Source organism: Chelonoidis abingdonii, chromosome 3, assembly GCF_003597395.2.
Source record: "Chelonoidis abingdonii isolate Lonesome George chromosome 3, CheloAbing_2.0, whole genome shotgun sequence".
In the NCBI taxonomy this organism is placed as follows: Eukaryota; Metazoa; Chordata; order Testudines; family Testudinidae; genus Chelonoidis; species Chelonoidis abingdonii.
This window is the reverse complement of record NC_133771.1, coordinates 155508569-155531756: the sequence shown is the minus strand read 5'-3', so window position 1 is coordinate 155531756 and position 23188 is coordinate 155508569. Positions and strand designations below refer to the sequence as shown.

Here is a 23188-nt window from a genome sequence, read left to right as displayed (position 1 = left end):
TTTGGCTTCAGCCCCAGGTGGCAGGCTTGGGGTCCGGGCTTCTGCCCCACACGGCGGGGCTTCAACTTTTAGCCCTGGGCCCTAGTGAAGCTAATGCCAGCGCTGCTTGATGGACCCCCTGAAATTTGCATGCATCCCGCCAGGGACCCCGGACCCCTTGTTGAGAACTGCTGAACTATCTGACCAAGAGGTGAAAGAACCCAGCCTATAACAAAGCAGAGCAGAAAAGGGACATGACACGAGAAGTAGTTACCTCTGGCTCATCCCGCCAGTCAATGTTCAGATCCCCATCAAACCCTTTCAGGGTCAGTCCCAAGCCTCTTCTTCCCTTCTGATTGGAGGCCTCAACGATATCCTTCCTTCCCTGTTTGTATTTCCCCAGACCTTCTCCTTCCCGGAAGCCCATCTTGGCCTGGAAGACAAAGCAAATGGAGCACATTGGAAGCATCTGGACACAAATGTACGCACTCCTGTGAGCTGTGGGCCAGCAGGATAAATGATACCAAGTTGCACTGCTGTGATTAAAAAGTATGAAGTGTGCTTAATGAATCTCAGTTGAGGCTTTCAGTATTCTCCTTCTGGCTTGTTCCCATGATGAAGTGGGGACTTGATCTAGAGAATTAAATTTGTAAAGACAACATTAGAAAAGGTTCAGCTTTGCAAGAATAACCTGCTTCAATGAAAAAGCAGTGGGGAGGCCAGCAGCCATTTGTCACGACAGAGCGTGGACGGAACAAGCTCTGCAAAATGCTGGTGCAGAAAGCAGAACCCACAACTGCCACCTCTAAGAACCTGGAACAATGCAGGACTCTCTCCCCCTTAAGCACAGCTTTTATGACTTAGCCTAAGAGAAGAATTGTCATTAACTTGCACTTCTTAAGACTTTTCTCTTTGTAGGTCTCAGCCACTAGACCATGAAAAGAACCTACATGGTCAGGTTTCGTTCTATTCAGTAGAAGGGGCACGCACACACACACTTAAACATGGGCTTAGGAGGAGTCAGTTTTAATCACTAAATTGTCTATTTCTCCCTCCATCTAAAAACCAGCAAGTGTCATTTCCATTGTTAACTACCAGCCTTTCTGAGAGGGGAAGTTAAACACATCAGATGGGCAGCATGTATCTCCATGGGCAGCCGTTCTACTGTCTATTCTATCTGGCAATGAATTCCTAAGAAATGCACTGGTCAAATCTGACAACTACTGAATCAGTTACATATTGACTTCTACAGCCATTGAATTTTGAACAAAGATTTAGTACCGAAGGGTTTGTGGTTTCCTTCTAGTACAAAATTGTTGCTCTCGCTTTGGCAAACACTTTGGCGGATACCATCAAATCTTTATTCCCAACAGTGTAAAAACTTAATCTTCCCAAATGCTTGTATCCGTGCTAGGTGCGTGAGAGACACTCAGGGTAGCACAAAGGACAGTTAGTGGTTACAGCACTGGACTGGGGTGCAGGAGAGTTGGATCTGATTCCTGGCTCAGCCACAGACTTCCTATGACACCTTTGGTAAGTCACATGGCCTCAGTTTCCCACATGTCAAATGGAAACAGCACTTCCCTACCTGAGCGGTGTGGGGAGGATAAAACCCTTTAATGACTGTGGCGCTCAGATACTATGGTGATGAGGGTCAGATATTTACTATTTGTATTAACATAGCACTTGCGAGCCCTAGAGATAAAGAACTAAGCAGAACTGGATGCACAGAGAAAGGCTCTCACCCTGCTGTCTGTCTACTCTAAGCACATTATCTTAAACTGATACAGTCCCGGAGACAAGGTAAAGGCAGTTTTACACTTGGACTCCTCCTTGAGGGGAACTTGTCAGTAACCTGAGGCTATAATCCAAGGTACTGTACTGAGTACTGACTAATAAACCCAACAAATCCTCTATTCAGGGCATAGGGGAATTATCAAATTTTGAAATGGCATTCAGTTTTCTGAAATCTATACAGAAGTGGCTTTCCCCAGGTTGGTTGGTTGGTTGAACTATCACTACTGGAGAGCACCCACGGCTGCCTGATGGCTCAGTTATTCACAGAGCTAACATTTGCTTTGTTTCCTCCGCCACTTTAAAATTTCAAGATGTTCTGGAATCTGACATGATCTTCTGGGGAAAGGAGCATGCCCTTCCCTGCCGATTACATACTGAATCACATCATTTTTTCCTGGCGCAGCAGAAACTATGTGCTGGAATTTATTGATACACCAGTTCTAATCTGCATATTCAACAATTAATCCATTGCTTCATGGGAAACTCTCGTCTTTTTTAATCTGTCATAATTACATTCGGTAATTCAGGGAGGATAACTGATGTTAAATTCTCAGTATTCCTTTAAACCCAAAGGATAACACATTTAACAAATGTCTCTCTCTCTTTTCTGCGAGTTTGATGTCATAATCCACCAGTTTTGTCTTTATAAACAGGCCTTGCCATTTAGCTAGCAGCTTACTTTCGTTAACAACAGAACTTTACTCCCCACCCTTTGCTATTATTCCCAGGCCTAGCGTGTCTAGCTTGGGCATTCTCTAAATGTTCTTTAGCTAATGGAAGTGTTCTGCAAATATGTTCCGTATATTTATAACATAAGAAGTAACACTGGAGGAATCAACCGTTTGTCTCTCCCAACTTTCTTCGATCAGGTCTAATGGACCATGAGGGCTGGTGGCCATAAAACAAATCGAACTGAGTTTGTGGGACTTCTCCATATGAAAATAAGAGATAAAGAAACACTGTATCCCATTGTCTAAATTCTAACTGTATATCTTTTCAACATATTTTTAAGAGATTGAATAATCCTTTCCACTAGGCTATCCATCTGGGAATAATAAGGGGTCACCTGGATGGGTTTAATGCTCAAGAGTTGGTATAATTCTTATCAGAGATGCCTGGAAATTAGCTCCCTGACCCATCTGGATCTCTCTTGGGATTCCCACCTGTGACCCTAAGAACCATTCACCGGCAGCTGACAAAGGATTCACTATTGAGGCTATGTCTGCACTAGCACTTTTGTCAGTAAAACTTATGTTACTCAGAGGTGCAAAAAAAAAAAAAAAAACAAAAAAACAAAAAACCAAAACACACCCTTGAGTGACACCAACAGAAGCACCAGTGTGAACAGCCCTATGTCAGCGGGAGATGCTCTCCTGCCAACACAACTACCACCGTTTGTTGGGGGTGGTTTAATTATGCCAACAGAAGAGCTCTCTTCCGTTAGCATTGAGTGGCTATACGGGAGACCTTACAGTGACGCAGCTGCTGCAGTACGGCTGTGCTTCTGTAAGATCTCTAGTGTAGACCTAGCTTTAGTGTCAGCAATCCCTAACAGACGTGGAGCTCACTATACCTAGTACTTCTTATGGATAAATACCAGGAAAGAGTTGTACCTTGACCAATGTCAAACAAAAGCTGGTGTCACACTGGTCATTAATATTGCTGTGATACGTATGTCCAGATGGTATTTAAAGAGGTATGTGCACCTACTGAAAAGATGTTTTAAACTATGTAACAAGGCAGAGTTGATCAACAGATTTTCTACCAGGCAAAGCATATCTATTCACCTATCCCTGTCCTCTGGTGTGAACTAAACATTATAAACCAAACATAGTGGAAGCTACCATTTGCATGTCAAGTTAACATGAGGATGCGAAGTTGATATGGGGTCAGCACACCAGAGACCAAACAATGAGGGCATTTCAAATGCTTACAGGACTCTACCTGGGGAAAAGAAAGCCATTTGGGATGTCCATTTATTGAGGAAATCACTTGAAGAGGACAGTGTATTCATGAAAACTTGGATCCTGGTTTTGACTGAAAACCAGCAGCACTGTGAAAGACTGAATCCTTGGGAGAAAAATCTTCCTTAAATAGGAATCTACTTTATTTAAAAGGAAATTTCATGAAATAGGAAAGCTATTAGTAAGTATAGATGTAGGACTGCATTTTATGTTGTGTGTGTAATCCTGTTTCCACTTATCTTTACTCACTATCTTTTGAAACTTAACCTTTGATCACAAACTTATGATTGATTCACAATAAATGTGGTTCGGCGCCGAGATGTTATAAAGGACCTGATTGCGAGTTTTACTAGTCAAGCGGTGTGTACACACTATCACTTTTAGGAACAACTTACTTGGCAATGTCTGTGAGCGTCCAATGGTTAAGGACTGGATACTACAGGGGGATGTTTTCAGAGGGGCTCAGGGATTGGAATGCACCTATTGCTAACCTGCAAAGGGAAGTGAGGGCTTGCAAGACTCTGAGGAGTCTGTTTGGGTGGCTAAGACTGGCGGATCAGGACACCCAATTTAGCACCAGCAAGACACTCAGTCCTGGGCACCCTAAGAAACTGTCACACTACCCTATAAACATGGTCACCAGGTGCTGTGCAATTCTCTTGGCAGTAGCACTGTGTAAATGGAATGCCTGGGGATATCAGTTTATATAGTCAAATAACTAAAATGTATCTGTTTCCCTGGATATGCCATTCTAATCGGTCAACAATATCCATTACAATCCTTTCAAATTGTATTTGTGCAGCAGAACTCAATGAACAGATGTCTCTTAATTGTTTCTGGTGCTACCATCTGACATTCAGGGCAGAACTGACACCATGCAGCTACTTCTTCAGAATATTGGGCCAGAAAAATCTTTGTAAAATTGAGGCAAATATCTTGTCCCTTCCCTTATGCCACTTAAGGAACTTCACAAGTCCCTGCCTAAAACCTTGGCAACTACCAGCTGTTTTACCCACTTTTCAGTCTTCGGAGGCTCACCTATCCATACAATATACCATTCTGCACTATACACTAAGGGATTTTAGTTTGACCAACATTCTTCTCAGCTAGCCCATTATAGAAAGGTTTGAGGGCATTATCCCCTTGCTGATATTTAACAATATCCATATTTTTTCCATATTGTCAATATGGATACTTGCAGCCCTTAGCCCTCTTCCTTTCTCCCATGGTAGGGTGAGTCTTTCCCCTCTCTTTCAAAAATATCTGAAAAAAGATCCTTGTCCTCTTCTTCCTTAAAACCTTTTGCCAACTGAGCCTGACTTCAAGTGGTAACAGTCATAGTATCAGTCTCCTTTAATAAAGTTAGTGAAATGAGGAAGGTTACAGTGGACCACAAGCTAAATATGAATCAACAGTGTGATGCTTTTGCAAAAAAGGCAAACATGATTCTGGGACACATTAACAGGCATGTTGTGAGCAAGACATGAGAAGTCATTCTTCCGCTCTACTCTGCGCTGGTTAGGCCTCAACTGGAGTATTGTGTCCTGTTCTGGGCACCGCATTTCAAGAAAGATGTGGAGAAATTGGAGAGGGTCCAGAGAAGAGCAACAAGAATGATTAAAGGTCTTGAGAACATGACCTATGAAGGAAGGCTGAAAGAATTGGGTTTGTTTAGTTTGGAAAAGAGAAGACAGAGGCGACAAGATAGCAGTTTTCAGGTATCTAAAAGGGGGTCATAAGGAGGAGGGAGAAAAAAACTTATTCACCTTAGCCTCGAAGGAAAGAGCAAGAAGCAATGGGCTTAAACTGCAGCAAGGGAGATTTAGGTTGGACATTAGGAAAAAATTCCTAACTGTCAGGGTAGTTAAACACTGGAATAAATTGCCTAGGGAGGTTGTGGAATCTCCATCCCTGGAGATATTTAAGAGTAGGTTAGATAAATGTCTATCTAGAATGGTCTAGACAGTATTTGGTCCTGCCATGAGGGCAGGAGACTGGACTCTTGAGGTTCCTTCCAGTCCTAGAATCTATGAATCTTTCCCTGATACTACTGGGAAAGGCAATTTTTCAGCCATGCCCATTCTCATTGGAATACTGTATCTCGTCCATCTACATGGAGCTTAACTGCTGCCAGGGAACATGCTTTAGTGTCTCCATGGACACACCTAACTGTTACTGAGTTTATTGGCTGTGTATGTTTCAACACATGTTCTTGAACCAATGTCTGGTGACTTCTTGAATTCACCAACATTTTTACTAGCCTTCCTTTTAGCATTACTAGTTTCGAAGTGAAGGTCTCCCCCACCCAACAGGGAAAAAAGTTAAATTTTCCCCAGGAGCAGGTCTTAGCCCTGGAAAAATCCTCCTCAGGTGCCACAGTTTGTCATAGTGGTAGCAATTTTCTTTTTGGGTCTCCCATCCCACAATGCTCACCTCAAGTAATGATGGGATTTGTTCTTAACCAGATTCAACATTGTTCCTGCTTCTGCCTTGCAGAGACAAAATCCTGACATTAGGAGACAGAGTTCCCCAGGGTCCCTGGTCTATGCTCCTGCACCCAGATCTGAAGATCACCTAGCAGGTTGGATAGAAATTGTTCCATGACAAGTATCTCAGTCATTTGAGCTTTGGTGCAATGTTTCTGGATTTAAACCATTTTTTAAATAAATTCCTTCAGATGGTTACTACCTTCTCAAGGGTCTTCAGAATTTCTGTATCAGAAGGACTAGGACCTCTATTGCTAGATCTCTGAACTATTACACCATCTCAACAGGGTTTCCATAACCCTTCTGGAGTCCTAGGCTTCTTGGCTCTCCAGTCCACCAGGCTTGTTGAGCCTTTCCAGTGACATATGGGGTAAGCTAGAGGATCTTGTGGCCATCTGCAGGTCCGAGTAACCCTTTTGAATGTCAAGGGACATGCCTCCATACCATCTTCTATTTCTGGTATTAATGGTCTCACTTCTGGATTCCCCCATTCTGGGGCCAGGCGGGTCATCTCAGCCCACTGCTGATCCTCCTATTTGTGTTGCTCTTCTTGGTGTTTTCTGAAGTCTGCTGTTAGTCACTGTTCAGTCTCCATCTGCTAGACACCTAACCATCTTAACATCCCCATCTCTTCGGGTGAGTCCCCTTGCAGTGCTTTCGATGATTTAATGTCTGCAACTGGGGACTTCAAAGACCACCCATCCTTCACTTGGGACACTTCCATCCAGGCTCTGGTCCATGCCTGGGGTCAGGCCCTACCTCCAGTTGCTGCTCCAGTGGCTCCGGCTAGCTCTTCCTCTGACCATCTCTCTTTCCTGGGCGGTCATTAGCCGAGCAAAAGTCTTCCCACTTGGTCTTTTGGGCTTTGTTCCAACTTCCAGGCCCTCAGACCACCCTGTCACAATGCAACAGAGCAGCAAAGGTTGAAAGAAACAAGCATCATGTAGGCAACTACTGGAAATACAAGTTAGGCAGGCATCTGGGGGACAAGGCTCGAGAAGTGTAGTGCTGCCTCAAGATAAGTGGTTAATATTGTATGGCATGAGCACTTCATTAAGAAATACCACACCCTAGAAAATTGAATTAGCAGTCTTTTCTCCAACACATACAGGGCTAGTTAGTGAAGTATACTCAGAAAGCAAGACATTGGATTTGCCACTGTTGGTTCCCCAAGTGGACTTAATTTGCAAAATCCCTTATTTGGTGGCCAAACTTACTCTGTGCGCGCACACCACTGTAGTCAGAACTCTCACTGAACCCACTGTCCTCTACCAGGTGAGGTCACTAGGCATCAGCTCCTCAGTTGGCTGTGCCAGTAGTAACTGTGCTACTCCTGTGTCACAAAGGGGTATCACTACTTTAATGTCCCTTTTTCTGATATTTGTTAGCTCTTGAAGTTGCTACCCACTCTCAGACTGACATCTCATAAGCCCTCAGGGGATCTGGTGCTACATGAAGGAAAGATTATTTTTAGTAATATCTGGAAGGCCCGCTCTGAAGTTATGGCAAAGTAAAGCCTGCATGACACTTTATTAAAAGCTTCTCCAGTTGCCTCAGTGGAAAGATCCCCTATTTGGAAACAATGATATAAAACAGATCTTCGAGTTTTACAAATGATGCAGGATTCCAGCGCCTCGAGCTCACAGCTGCATTTACATTTAAATCTATTTCAAAGATTTGCTGAGCCACGTACCTCTTTGAAATTCTGCTGCCTGGGGCTACCAGGAATAAGTTTCTATACAGAATGTGTATACAGCAAGGCTGACTTGGATTTGAATGGAACATGTAGTTAGTTGGACTGAGGTCTCCCTTGCTACTAAGAAAGACGAAATTCACCATGGTTCTAGCCTTGTAATTAGCATCTGATCTGCCCAGGGTCACAGTCATCACTGGCTGTGATTGGTGCAGATAGAACAGCTCTCTGCATAAGTCCTGGGCTTGAAAGGTACAATGGTGAATGCCAGGGGCATCTCTCTCAACAGAACAGACTCAATTCTGCTCTCAGCTGCTCATCTGGTTTTAGCAGCATGCTGAAAAGTGACTTTGACCTACCATGAGCTTTTGGGAGACGCTGTTATACATGGAGTAGCGGGAGGAGGTGCCCTCCACAAGAGAGTCTGCTTTGAACTCATTGCTGCCAGAGCCGAAGACTGGTCGCCTCTCATCGCTCTCACTGTCAGACCCACTGCCGCTACTGGAAGATTCTGAAAATGAAACAGAGGGGAGAAATTAATAAGCGTTTGTTTCACTAATCAGAGGGAAAGCTGTATACTAGGATTCCAAATTCACATCTGGCCAGGCTAGGAGATAGTGGAGAGTCTGCTTCAATAGCTCAGACTGGCTGTGGGGAGATGCAGACTTCAGATACAACTCTCAAGACAAAATACCAGCTGTCTTGCTACCTCATTTCACCATAAAGAAGGTGAAAGCCAACCTCCCTCACCTCAGGGCTGCCACTTGACTTCTTCCTTGAGAACAAGCTGATATTTACATTTGTGCGAAACACCAATTCACACTCTTTACTGATTAGTATAAAATGGATTTATCGTACCAGATAATACCAATAGGGAAGGTGGGGGTCATTCTTGACCACAATGATAATCCACTTATGTCCTGAACCATGATATTTAATTATACTTATTCTTGCTGCATATAGGTAGGACCTAATTCTTTACCTTGCATATGTAAGTTCAGATGTACTGTAGCCTTGTATACAGCACGTCTTCTCCCTACCCCTCTATAATTGAGCAGTACACTGAAATGATGTAAGAATGTGGTCCAAATTTCAGCGATACTGGGGAGACACCATATAGCAGAATCTTCCACAACAGCAAACTGTGGGCAGCTGCCTAACCCCTTGGAGGTAGTGTTACCAGGGCAGTCGGACTGTTACTGAATGAGATTATGGGGGAGAGTTGGTGCACAATGCTCCCTCCTGGAGCAGATGCACAGCCTCTGCCTTTTCCCTTGTAAGAGTAGCTACTCGACATTCACCAAGTGGCTCAGTGAGGCATGCTGGAGACCTAGAGTGAAACACCAGCCCAGCACATTGGATTCCAGGAAGGCAGATGCCAGGATTTATCAATTAAAAAAAAAAAAAAGCCACAAGAACAAAATAAAGCTTTTTACATGAAACCTCTGTTACACTGGAAACCAAACACTACCCACTTGCTGGAAGTAGGTCTGTGTACAGGGCTCCAGCTCCTTCTCAAATACCTGCTCAAAGTCTCTCTGGCCCAGTCAGCATTAAGGACTCTACGCTGGTGTAATGAGACTGATGGAGCTATACCAGTGCAAACCTCCACAGACATGCAAACCCCTGGTGTAGACATTCATTCACTGCTGCCCTTGCCATCTCCACAAAATACTGCCTCACCCCCACAAAATAAAACAAATGCTGGGCTGCACCTTCCCAGTGTCAGTTTATTTGTGTGTGTGGGGGGGGTGTCATTCCCTAGACATCCCACATATAAGATCCTCTGATAAGGTGTCAGGGACTGATTCTTCCCTCCTCCTGAGCCAGATCCCATCTCACCCAAAACCAGGGAGCAGTGGGCTAAGGAGCAAGAAGGGCCCGGCTGGCCTGAACACCAGTGGCAGCAGCCTCCCAACTACCTTCCTCCCACAGGGTTCTGTGGGGCATCATCCAACTGATATCACCCCACTAAGCAGAGGGCTCTGTGGGAACTCCGAAATGCAACCCTCTGCTTGGGCCTCCTGCTCCAAATGCTGACAGCCGTCAGTATCCCCTGCCCCAGGGAGCGGTAGAGGCCCTGCCCACAGTCATCTACTTTTAGAAGCAGTGGCTGGGTTCCACCAGACCAGCAGCAATGACCACATTCCCTGTGCTCCTAATAGCAGTCACCAAGTCCTTCCCACCTCCCTACTCCCCTCCCATAACACCCCACCGGCACAGAAGCAGCCATGGCTGCACCAGGTACACTTGGGTCACGTTTCAAAGGTTTCCTGAACAACCATAAGGACTAACACCACCTCTCTTAAAAGGAAAGCTGGATCAAGAGATTGAAGGCACTTGCCCAGGAAAGATTCCTGATCATCCTGCTCACACGACTTTTTCAATCCTTGCTCTAAGCTATCAGAAGAGAGGGGCTCCATTGTCCATTCTTCACTCCTCTCTCTTTGGCCACCCCACTGGCTCACTCTCTCAGCTAACCCCAGGGTTTCCATCAGCCCTTCAGTTACTTTGGGTTTATCTTAACCAGTGCAGCCAAAGATTTTATCTCTAGCATCAAGCATTGTTAGACTGATGCCATGTCTTCAAATCCCTCCATTGCACCAAGTTAGCACAGGGGAAACAGAAGAGCTTGCAATCTTATTGTCTGTGCTACAACATTAAGGCAGAAAAAGAGAAGGTGGCATAGAAACAGTAAGAAGCCTAAAATCTCTGACATTCTTGTTATAAGCTGGCTCAAGCCAGATTCAAGAGGCTTGTTGTAACCCCCTGCAGATTTTCATTTAGTTATTTTGTAAGTAACACAGAAGAAAGCTCTTTAGCCAGCATTATATTGGGTGCAAGTAAAATGGATAAGAATCAATTTTTTGAGAAAACAATTTTTATTTAAATTGGATTTTTATTTGTTTTTTATATCTGAATTTAATACAAAATATGTTAAGGCCTAAACTTATTATATCTTAAAATATTCGAATAAAAAAAATATGCTGCATCCACGAGCTTCTATCAAAAACTTTGAGTTAAAGGCTGCTCTTCTAAAGAAAGAAAGAATGAATCAGGGGAAAAACCACCTAACTTTTGAGTTCAAGCTTCATAAATATGGCACAATAGGTCAGTTCAAGTAACTTAGGAGACCGTCTCATTTTCAAGAGAGACTTAGGTGAGTAGGCACTTAAGCGCTAGTCACTTTCACTCACGTATCTTTGGAAAATTTCCCAAGGCTAGGGTGACCAGACATCCCCATAAAATCGGGACCGTCCCGATATTTAGGTGTTTGTCCCCTGTCCTGACTGATCTTAGGTTGGGACGCAATTTGTCCCGATATTTCGTTCCACTACAACACTCGCCTTTATTTATTTTTGCTGCTCCACCGGCAGCACCCACCTTTTTTTTTTTTTTTTTAATTCAATGACTACAGTTAATCTCTGTTTAATAAATGATTTACTTATAAATGTGAAACATGTTTTTGATAAGAGAAGTTTATGTAGCCAGAACATTTGTGTTTAATGAAAATAAATGTTATATGCAGTTTTTTGTGCCTAAGTAAATACCAGTTAGCATCCTAATGCATAAGAACGGCCATACTGGGTCAGACCAATGGTCCATCCAGCCCAGTACCTTGTCTTCTGACAGTGAACAGGGCCAGATGTTTCAGAGGGAAGACAGACAGATAGATGAAGGCCCTTACTCAGTGATTCATCCCTTATTGTCCTGTCCCAGCTTTTGGCAGTCAGGGGTTTAGGGACACCCAGAGCATGGAGTTACATCCCTGACCACCTTGGCTAATAGCCATTGATGGACCTAGCCTCCAGGAATTTACCTAATTCTGTTTTTTAATCTATTTATTCTTTTGGTCTTCACATTCCCTGGCAACGAGTTCCACAGGTTGATTGTGCATTGTGTGAAGATGTATTTCCTTATGTTGTTTTAAACCTGCTGCCTATTAATTTCATTGGGTGACCCCTGTTCTTGTGTTAAATGGAGGGGTAAATAACACTTCCTTATTCACTTTCTCCACACCATTCATGATTTATAGACCTCTATCATACACCCCATTAGTCCCATCTCTTTTCCAAGCTGAACAGACCCAGTCTTTTTAATCTCTCCTCATATGGAAACTGTTCCATACCCTAAATCATTTGCTGCCCTTCTCTGTACCTTTTCCAATTCTAATATATCTATTTTGAGATGTGGTTCTGGTCACCCCATGTAGTATTCAAGCTGTAGGCATTCCATGGATTTATATAGGGGTGTTACGATAGTTTTTATCCATCCTTTTCCTAATAGTTCCTAACACCGTTAGCTTTTTTGACAGCCGCTACACACCGAGTGGATATTTTCAGACAATTATCCATGACAACAAGAAGATCTCTTTCTAGAGTGATAACAGCTATGTTAATCTCAAATACACATATAAAATGACGGAGTCTACATTTTCCAATGTGCATTACTTTTCATTATTCAACACTGAATTTCATCTGCTATTTTGCTGTCCAGTCACCTAGTTTTGAGAGATCCCTTTATAACTCTTCACAGTTAGCTTTGGACTTAACTATCTTGAGTAATTTTGTATCATCTGCAAATTTGCTATTTCACTATTTACCCCCTTTTCCACAGGATTTCCACATCCTTGGGGGACCCTACTATTTACCTCACTCCACTATGAGCACTGGCCATTATTCCATGACTGCTTACTTTGCTTAAGACCCTTAGGTGTGGGACCTTGTCAAAGGCTTTCTGGAAGTCCAAGTACATTATAGCTAATGGATAACCCTCGTCTACAAGCTTGTTGACACCCTCAAAGAATTCTAATAGGAAATCATGCCTCCCCAATCTTTTTCAAAAGCTGTGTTGACTCCTTCCAATATATTGTGTTCATCTCTCTCTCTGATCATTCTGTTCTTGACTACAGTTCCAACCAGTTTTCCTGGTAGTGAAGTTATGCTTAGCAGCCTGTAATTGCCAGGATCACCTCTGGTGCCTTTTAAAAAAAAAAAAAAAAAAAAAAAAAAAAGTGTAACATTAATTATCCTCCAGTCATCTGCTACAGAGGCGGATTTATGCAATAGGTTACACATCACAATTCAGAGTTCCGCAATTTCATATTTGAGCTTCTTCAGAACTCTTGGGTAAATAGCATCTGGTCCTGGTGATCTATTATTCTTTAATGTATACATTTGTTCCAAAACCTCCTCTATCGATACCTCAATCTGAGGCAGATCCTCTGATTTGTTATCTAAAACGAATGGCTCAGGTGTGGGAATCTCCCTCACATCCTCCACAGTGAAGACTGAGGCATTTAGTTTCTCCGCACCTCAATCATCCATTGGCTCACTGGTTATTGGGCAGGCATCCTGCATCTGATATACTAAAAAAAAAATTGCTGTTGGAGTGTCTTTTGCTAGTTGATCTTCAAATTCTTTTCTGGCCTGTCTCAAAATACTTTTACACTTGCTTTGCTAGAATTTATGCTCCTTTCTATTTTCCTCAGCAGAACTGATTTCCAATTTTTAAAGTATGTCTTACTTTCTAACTGCCTCTTTTACTCTGTTTAGCCATGGTGGCATTTTTTTGATCCTCTTACTGTTTGTTTTTATTTGGGGTATTAATAGAGGCTCAAACTAAATTTTAGAGTTTTTAAATCATTTCGATGCAGCTTGCAAGCATTTCACTCTTCTGACTGTTCCTTTTAATTTCTATTTAACTAGACTCCTAAGTTTTGTGTAGTTTCCCTTTTTGAAATTAAATGCTACTGTGATGGGGTTCTTTGGTATCTCCCTCCTACAAGGATGTTAAATTTAATTACATTATGGTCACTAAGCAGTTATACTCACCTTTTGTACCAGATCTTCTTCTCCTTTCAGGAGCTTGCCGCTCCCCTTGTGGGTTCCAGGAACAGCTGCTCCAAGAAGCAGATATTAACAGTGCCTAGATACTTTAGCTCTGCATCTCATCTTGAGGTGACGTACCCAGTCAATACGGGGGAATAGCTGAAATCTCCCATTATCAGTGGGTTTTCTGTTTCTGTAGCCTCTCTGATCTCCCTGAGCATTTCACAATCACTGTCACCATTCTGGTCAGGTTGTCAGTAGTATATTCCTACTGCTATTATTCAAGTCTGGAATTTTCATCCATACAGATTCTATGGTACAGTTTGAGTCATTTAAGATATTTACTATATTTGACTATGTTTACTTTCACATTTAGTGCTACTCCCCCACCAGCATGAGCTACTTTGTCATTCACATATATATTTTGCAGCTTGGCACAAACCATGAGCAAAACTAAGTCGTAAATAAGCAATAGCACTCACAATTTTCTGAACATACTAAAAATATACAGTTAATAAGAATTGAAAAATATTAAGCTATATAATTACTTAAATAAATGTATATAGTTATATTGTGCCCTCCTATGTAGCAAAAATACACCTCTACCCCCACGATATAATGCGACCCAATAGAACATGAATTCGGATATAACGCGGTAAAGCAGCACTTGGGAGGGGGGGAAAGAGCTGCATACTCTGTCAGATCAAAGCAAGTTTGATATAACAGGGTTTCACCTATAATGTAGTAAGATTTTTTGGCTCTCAAAGAAGCGTTTTTATCAGGGTAGAGGTGTATATACCAAATCTAGCATAAAGGCTCTATGTAGTTGTAAATCAACATGTTTTAATGGCTACATCAACACATAGAAATGCACCTTTTTTAGAAAAGAACTGAAGTACAAATGGAAAAATTGATTAAAACTGATTATTTCAATTGTGGCTTAATCCACCCTGGCGCCAAGGACCCTTGGCACCAACACTCCCTTCCCAGTGAGGAGGAACAGCTCTTTTCAGAGACATCAGGTTGTCAGGGTTTTGTAGAATATTTTCAGTGACCACTCAATAACTCTTTTCATTGGCTGGGAACATTTAGCAAGACCAGAGACCAGATTCTGTGTGGCAAGTGTCACCACTGCCACATCCCAGTTAAAGAGACCCCACAAGTGTCATTTATAAGCTAGGCTGGCAGTCTAGTACCTACCACGGCTACAGCCATTGGCAGCTAGGAAGGTTTCTGAACTGCAGGGCACAAAGCTGCCTTCTTTTCCCATACTGAGCGGGAATACTGCCTGAAGCCCAATGTTTTCAAAGTAGAGAACACATTAGCCACAACTCCCGCCTCAGGCAATGAAAGTCACTCAGTTAACTCTTTTGCAATCAGCCATTCAGTGTAAGCAGAACTGCGGGCACCACTGTGGTTTCATGGCTAATGCTACCCAGGTAGAACTCAAGAGTGGGCAAAGCTATTCCATTTAATAATAATAAAAACTGGTCAAAATGTGAAGAACGTAAGAAATCAGGATTTTACAGGTACACGGAAAAAGGCAAAATAAATTTAAAGCAGAAAAAACATACCTGAGAAAGTTTTATAAAAGTCTTCACAGGCAATATTGTAATGAGAGTACAATTAACTGAAGCAATACGATCATCCTCCTGAAAATCACAGTGTTTTAGGCAAAGAATTACTTTGCCAAAGCAAGTGACAGGCAAAACTGCCTCTACAAGGACCTTGTCAGTTAATCTGTAAAGCATTTATTATTGAGAATCCAAGATATTGTCATTTAAGACTTTTTCATCTGGACTAATGAAGCAGTTACTCTTGTGTATCTAAGAGAAAGGAAACAGATCAGGAGTAAGAGATAGGAGATTCTTCAATACATCAGTGGAACAGGGCTGCAATATTTCTGGTACTGAAAAACAGAGAGTAACATCTCACAGTGTATGCTCCCTGATGCTATGTATATCTAAAGTGAGTTCAAAGGAAAAACAGACGTGTGTGATGAATTTTACAGAACACAATCGCACCAATTAATAAGTTACTAAATTTCATCTGAGTTATAACCAAATGATGAATCATTAAACCAGCTTTAATAGCAACTTTATTTTTAAGAAAGCATTTGACCAAGATGAAGGTTGGGTTTTAAAGCAAATACATTGGTTTGGGAGAAGGAGTTAATCCAGTGGTCAAATACAAAATAAAATTTATCAATCTCAGTCATCTCCAACCAATGTGGCAGAGCCTACTGTGGGCACACAGAAATGCCTGAGGTGTGTCAAACTGAAGGTTACACTGGCAGCTTCTCAAGAGCCTCAATGTGACACCTGTACCTTTTCTGCTTCTTCCTAAAGGACAGATAGATATGGGGGTGGTGAGGGGGCAGAGTGTTTAGATATTTCAGGCCTGTTTTTTAATGTTAGAAATCCAGGTAGTGACTGAAGACCTCATTTCACTTGTTCATCAGAAGAGCCAAGAGAATGAAAGTCACAGCAGCGGAGAGAAGGGAAATGTAACCGCTTTGAAAAACTTTGTTAATGTTATTCAACTTCAGTGACTAATTAACACTACAGAGAATGGATGCATTTGAATTCAGCACACTGCCCCTTCAATTAAGGTGCATGAGCTCACAGTATGCATCTTTTGAGAAATTCAGAAGGTCCTCCAGGTAAGCCCATCCATGACATTCTCAATATTTCTAATGTACAAAAGAAAAAAAAAAGAATAGGTACAAGAGACAAAGCAAACAAAGGTTATATGATTCATTGTTATTTCAGCAAAGAGTCCTGTGGCACCTTATAGACTAACAGACGTTTTGGAGCATGAGCTTTCGTGCATGTATTCACCCATGAAAGCTCATGCTCCAAAACGTCTGTTAGTCTATAAGGTGCCACAGGACTCTTTGCTGCTTTTACAGATCCAGACTAACACGGCTACCCTTCTGATGATTGTTATTTCAGATGGTGGTAAAAAGTGTCCAGATAAGATTATGGAGGGGAAAAAAATTGTCATCTCCCCCCCTACCCCAGTTCGGGGACAGAAACTGTGTAGTCCTTTCTTCTAGAGAGGAAGGATGGTCTGGGGTTAAGGCACTGAATTGGGATCCAGAATACCTGCATCCAATCCAGCTGATTAATTAAATCCCTGAAAAGAAAAGCAGCCTTTCCTACAAGGTCATTTCCTTACAACTCTGATGCCTGCACTACTTCTGATCTTACCTTGAGTTGCATGATTACTACATGGAGGCTCATCATCGGAAGTGGAACTGAGGTTCAGTCCCAGATCTTCTGCCCTCTTTTTCTGCTTCTGGTTGCTGTTAAATTCGGGCTCTGCTCGTCTCTTCATTTTTACTGCAAGAGGAGATCAAACAGTAAGCACCCAGCAAGTTCACTTCCTCCTACACCTTGATGCTGGGGCAAGGTCTGTGTTGTTGCTGCAGCCCAGAAGAGTACATGGTTTTTCATACTATTTGGGCAGTATGCTTTGCCTCCAAAACCTATTAGATAAAAGTGGTTGCTTTTCCCTGGAAGCCATCCAACGCTGCTAGTCCAAAAACACGGAACCAGGACACCCAGCAGCTTTCCCTACTGTGGATTAAATTGGTCAACAACTATACGTGAAACCTGCCAACCAGAAGAAGAGAGAGTAACCGATGAGAGGTCTCCTCACACTTGGGAACTCGAACATTTGATTTGGCTCCAAAAGGGCTTTTTAACAGTGCATATTAGAGATTCATTCTACACTAGCAGCAAATAATTGAGGGAACACAAGTTCAGTTCAGTGGGTGTTTTCTGTTTCCTCTGAAAAGCTGCATAAAGGAGCCAACTTCTTCTGAAGGAGGCAGAACATTCTGAAACCTGATCCCGCAAACACTGACTTTAAAAAAAAAAAAAAAAGTTAGTTTTCCTACCCTTTTTATAGCAAAGCTGTAAATAAGGATGCATACAGAAGTGTTGTTCCCATTACACTACATTAGTTGGGACCCTCCTTCCAGATGATGTCACGGTATCCGCTCACACTGAAGATACCTCTCCAGAGGAGGGAGCTCCAGTGACTAGAGATGGGTAATAGTTGTGGGGGATTTCATCATTAGAAACATAGCTAGCTAGGTTTGTGATGACCGGGAGAACCGCATGGTGACTTGCCTGTCTACTCCAAAGGTTGCGGATCTCTTGAGACATCTAGATAGACTTAAGTGTAGTGCTAGGGAGGAGCCAGTGGTTTTGGTACATGTAGGTAGCAGTGATATAAGGAAGGACAGGGGAGAGATCCTGGAGGCCAAATTTAGGCTGCTAGGTAAGAGACTGACGTCCAGGACCTCCATGTTAGCATTTTCTGAAATGCTTCCAGTTCCACACACAGGGCCATTAGACTGGCAGAACTATAAGGTCTCAATGCATGGATGAGATGACGGTGGAGGGAGGATGGGTTTAATTAAGAGCTGGGGAAACTTTTGAGAAAGGAGGAGCCTATACAGGAAGGACAGGCTCCACCTAAACCAAAATGGAACTAGATTGCTGGCACTTAAAACTAAAAAAGTCATAGAGCAGTTTTTAAACTAAGGGCTGGGGGAAAGTCGACAGGTACGGAGAAGCATGTGGTTTGGACAGAGATCCCTTAGAGGAGGATCTATTAATGGAGATTCTCTATGTCCTAGGAAAGAGGAGAGGATGGAAGATGATAAAATACAGGTAGGATCTGAAGAGAAACCATCAAATGAAAAAAAGTCCAATTACATCATATAATGGCAGACAGTTAAAAAGTGACAAGTTTTTAAAGTGCTTATTTATCAATGCTAAAGGTCTAAATAATAAGATGGGTTAACCAGATTGCCTTGTATTAAATGAGAATATTGCTATAATAGGCATCATAGAAACTTGGTGGAATGAGGAAAATCAACTGGACACGGTAATACCAGGGTACAAAATATATCACGACGACAGAACAAGTCGTGCTGGTGGGGGAGTGGCACTATATGTGAAAGAAAGCTTAGAATCAAATGCAGTAAAAATCTTAAATGAACCAAACTGTACCATGGAATCTCTGTTGCTCTAGGAGTAATTCCATGCTCTACGAATATAGCAGTAGGGATATATTATCAATCACCTGATCAGTATGGTGATAGTGACTACGAAATGCTCAGGGAGATTAAAGAGGCTATTAAAATTTAAATATTATATATATATATATATATATATATATATATCAATCAATAATAATGGGAGATTTCAACTATTCCCAAATTGACTGGGTATATGTCACCTCAGGACGGGATGCAGATAAAGTTTCTTGACACCTTAAATGACTACTTCTTGGAGCAGCTAGTCCTGGAACCCACAAGAGGAGAGGCACTTCTTGATTTAGTCTTTAGTGACACACAGGTCCTGACTCAAGAGGTGAATATAGCTGGACCGCCTAGCAACAGTGGCCATAATATAATTAAATTTAGTATCCCTGTGGTGGGGAAAACACTACAGCAGCCCAACACTGTAGCATTTCATTTCAGAAAGGAGGGCTACACAAAAATGAGGAAGTTACTTAAAGAGAAATTAAAAGGTACAGTGCAAAAAGTGAAATCCCTGCAAGCTGCATGGAAACTTTTTAAAGACACCATAATAGAGGTTCAATGTAAATGCACACTCCAAATTAAAACAAACAGAGAACCAAAGAAGTGCCACTGTGGCTAAACAAAGTAAAAGAAGCAATGAGATGAAAGAAGGCATCCTTTTAAAAAGTGGAAGTTAAATCCTAGTGAGGAAAATAGAAAGGAGCATGTAAAAATCTGCCAAATGAAGTATAAAAATATAATTAGGAAGACCAAAAAAACTTGAAGAACAGCTAGCCAAAGACTCAAAAAGTAATAGCAAAAGAAAATTGTAAGTGCACCAGAAGCAGAAAGCCTGCTAAACAACCAGTGGGGCCACTGGACAATCAAGATGCTAAAGGAGCACTGAAAGATGATAAGGGCATTGTGGAGAAACTAAATTAATTCTTTGCTTCAGTCTTCACAGCTGAGGATGTGAGGGAGATTCCCAAAGCTGAGCCATTCTTTTCAGGTGACAAATCTGAGGAACTGTCCTAGATTGAGGTGTCATTAGAGGAAGTTTCGGAACAAATTGATAAACTAAACAGTAATAAGTTACCAGGACTAGATGGTATTCACCCAAGAGTTCTGAAGAAACTCAAATGTGAAATTGTAGAACTACTAACTATAGTCTGCAAACCATCATTTAAATCAGCTTTTGTCCTAAATAACTGGAAAATAGCTAATGTGACACCAATTTTTTAAAAGGGTTCCAGAGGTGATCTGGCAATTACAGGCCGGTAAACCCGACTTCAATACCAGGCAAATTGGTTGAAACTATAGTAAAGAACAAAACTGTCAGACACACAGATGAACATAATTTGTTGGGGAAGAGTCAACATGGTTTTTGTAAAGGGAAATCATGCCTCACCAATTTAACAGAATTCTCTGAGGAGGTCAACAAGCATGTGGACAAGGGAGATTCAGTGGATATAGCTTTTCAGAAAGCCTTTGACAAGATTCCTCACCAAAGTCTCTTAAGTAAAGTAAGCTGTCATGGGATAAGAAGGACCAACCTCTCATGGATCAGTAACTGGTTAACAGATAGAAAACAAGGGGTAGGAATAAATGATCAGTTTTCAGAATGGAGTGAGGTAAATAGTGGTGTCCCCCAAGAGTCTGTACTGGAAACAGTCCTATGCAACATATTCATAAACGATCTGGAAAAAGGGTTACACAGTGAGGTGACAAAATTTGCAGATGATACAAAACTACTCAGGATAGGTAAGTCCCAAGCAGACTGCAAAGAGCTACAAAAGGATCTCTCAAAACTAGGTGACTGCGCAACAAAATTCCAGACGAAATTCAATGTTGATAAATGTAAAGTAATGCATACTGGAAAACAATCTCAACTATACATATAAAATGATGGGGTCTAGATTAGCTGTTACCACTCAAGAAAGATCTTAAGGAGTCATTGTGGATAGTTCTCTGAAAACATCCTCTCAGTGTGCAGCAGCAGTCAAAAAGGACAAACAAAATGTTGGGCATCATTAAGAAAGGGATAGATAATAAGGCAGAAAATATATTGCCTCTATATAAATCCATGGTACGCCCACATCTTGAGTACTGCAAGCAGATGTGGTTGCCCCATCTCAACAAAAGATATATTGGAATTGGAAAAGGTTCAGAAAAGGGCAACAAAAATTAGGGGTATGGAATGGCTTCCATATGCAGAGAGATTAATAAGACTGGGACTTTTCAGCTTGGAAAAGAGACGACTAAGGGGGGGAATATGATTAAGGTCTATAAAATCACGGCTGGTGTGCAGAAAGTAAATAAGGAAGTGTTATTTACTCCTTCTCATAACACAAGAACTAGGAGTCACCAAATGAAATTAATAGGCAACAGGTTTTAAACAAACAAAAGGAAGTATTTCTTCACACAACGCACAGTTAACCTGTTAAACTCCTTACCAGAGGATGTTGTGAAGGCCAACACTATAACAGGGTTCAAAAAACAACTAGATAAATTCATGGAGGATAGGTCCACCAATGGCTATTAGCCAGAATGGGCAGGGATGGTGTCCCTACCCTCTGTTTACCAGAATCTGGGAATGAACAACAGGGAATGGATCACTTGATGCCTCTGGGGCACCTGGCACTGGCCACTGTTAGAAGACAGGATACTGGGCTAGACAGACCTTTGGTCTGACCTAGTGTGGCCGTTCTTATGTTACTGAAGAGTTTGTTGACCAATAAATAGCCACTAAGTAAACCAGGGGAGCAGTAACAAGTGAGGGTAGATTATCTTCCACTGAACTCAAAAAAGCCTGAGGAGTTTGCTGAGAAAAATGCCAGTGAATGGAAAGGGGCATCAGGATAAAAATACATACACCACTTAGTGCAAGAGCTAGGTTCTTTTGGGGTAGGTGAAGTGCTGCAGGAAAAATATTTAACATGAAGAACAAACAATATCAGTGTTTATAGTTTACAGGATTAAAACTCAAGGAAAAAAAGAACTGAAAGCTAACGGACTGGCAGCACCATAGAACTATCCTGACTAAAAATCCACCCAGGTGATGCCAGGGGGTCTTGAAACTACTCTTAAAATAACATCAGCAGAAACGAACTGAACACAATTCTGCCATGAGATACACATTTGCAACATCCCACAAAGTCAGCGGGTGCTGCAGGATTGTAACCAATGGCAAAATTAGATGCACAAGTGACAGCAATTGTCTCCTACTCTGAATTAGGATGTTTGTACAAAGCCCTTCACAAAAGACCGCAGCATCAAATTCATTAGCCCAAAGGGGCCCACTTCACTTGGGGCCCGCGGTCTGCTCTCAGTGCGGGTGTATCACCCCCTAAGCCTGCCCCGAGAGGGCAGCGCAGAGCGGATCCCATTCGCTGTGGTGTTTGTTTCTCCAGCCGCTTTCCGCTGCAGACCCCCAGGAGCGTCACATAGGCCATGGGCCCGAGCCCAGGCGCGCCCGCGACGTGGGGAGGGGAGGCGGGGCACACGGGCAGAGGCACAGCACCGGCGCCGCGCAAAGCTCGGCCCTGGGGACCGGGGCAAGCGCCGACCCCCTGCAGCTCCCTGGGGGGGGAGGGGCAGGAATGCCCCGAGCGGCGGGCGCAGGGGAGCGGCGGGGCCGATGGTCGGGGCGAGGGTCGCGGGCGGCACTCACTGGGGCGGGGTCTCAGGCCAGCACCATGGCCCGCAGGCGGCGGCGAAAGAACCAGGCCGGCTCCGCTCACTTTCGTTTCTCCAGCTCCCCGTCGCGCTCAGGGTCCTTCCTCTCTCCTGGCGCGTGCTAGTGACGTAAACCGTCCGCGCCTGCGCCGAGGGTAGCTGGGGCCGGAAACCATCCGAGAGCGGGAGAAGAGGGCGGGACCATTAGGATGGGTCCGTCGCTGAGGGGCGGGGCATCCTGGGTCCGTGGGAGGGGCTAAAGCACGAAGGGGAGAGCCGCGCTCTGCAGTACCCAGCTTGCCGCCTTCTCCATTCCCGCGCCGCCGTGGGCTCTGGCACTGGCAAGCTCCCTGCATAGAAGTAGAAACCCTAAAGCCCATGGGCTGCTGCCGCGGGCTGGACGGGTGGCGCTAGGTCCAGCGCTGGTGCTGCTGCTGCTGCTGCTGCTGGGGGCGGGAGGGTGTTTCCCATTAAGCAAATCGTTTCTCCTCTTTTAGCTGGTTTCTGCCACTTTAACAACAAGGAGTCTGGTAGCACCTCACCTGAAGTGGGCTTTTTACCCACAAAAGCTTATCCCCAAGTAAATGTGTTAGTTGTTAAGGTGCCACCCGACTCCCTGTTTTTGTGGATACAGACTAACATGGCTAAACCCTGATATTTCTCCCACTTTGGCTTTCTTCTCTGTTTAGGACTTGTCTACACTGGCTCCTTACAGCATTGCA

The 23188-nt window shown here is 43.0% G+C and overlaps 1 protein-coding gene across 3 annotated transcripts in view; it reads right to left on the bottom strand.

Annotated features, from left to right (window-relative positions):
• CMTR1 (cap methyltransferase 1) overlaps window positions 1-22592 on the bottom strand; it is a 51716-nt gene extending 29124 nt beyond the window's left edge. For 2 of the 3 annotated variants that reach the window (XR_012655601.1, XM_032770713.2), the window contains exons 1-4: window positions 22462-22592; window positions 16963-17094; window positions 8279-8430; window positions 254-412 (exon numbers count right to left, since the gene is read on the bottom strand). Coding sequence is in view for 2 of the 3 variants with exons in the window: in XM_032770713.2 (XP_032626604.1) it covers window positions 254-412; window positions 8279-8430; window positions 16963-17089 (438 nt within the window). In the remaining variant the exon portion in view is untranslated. Of the gene's footprint in view, window positions 1-253; window positions 413-8278; window positions 8431-16375; window positions 16443-16962; window positions 17095-22461 lie in introns of those variants that run through there. The other variant, XM_075064262.1, reaches the window with a different exon arrangement.
• Window positions 22593-23188: the final 596 nt, after the last annotated feature.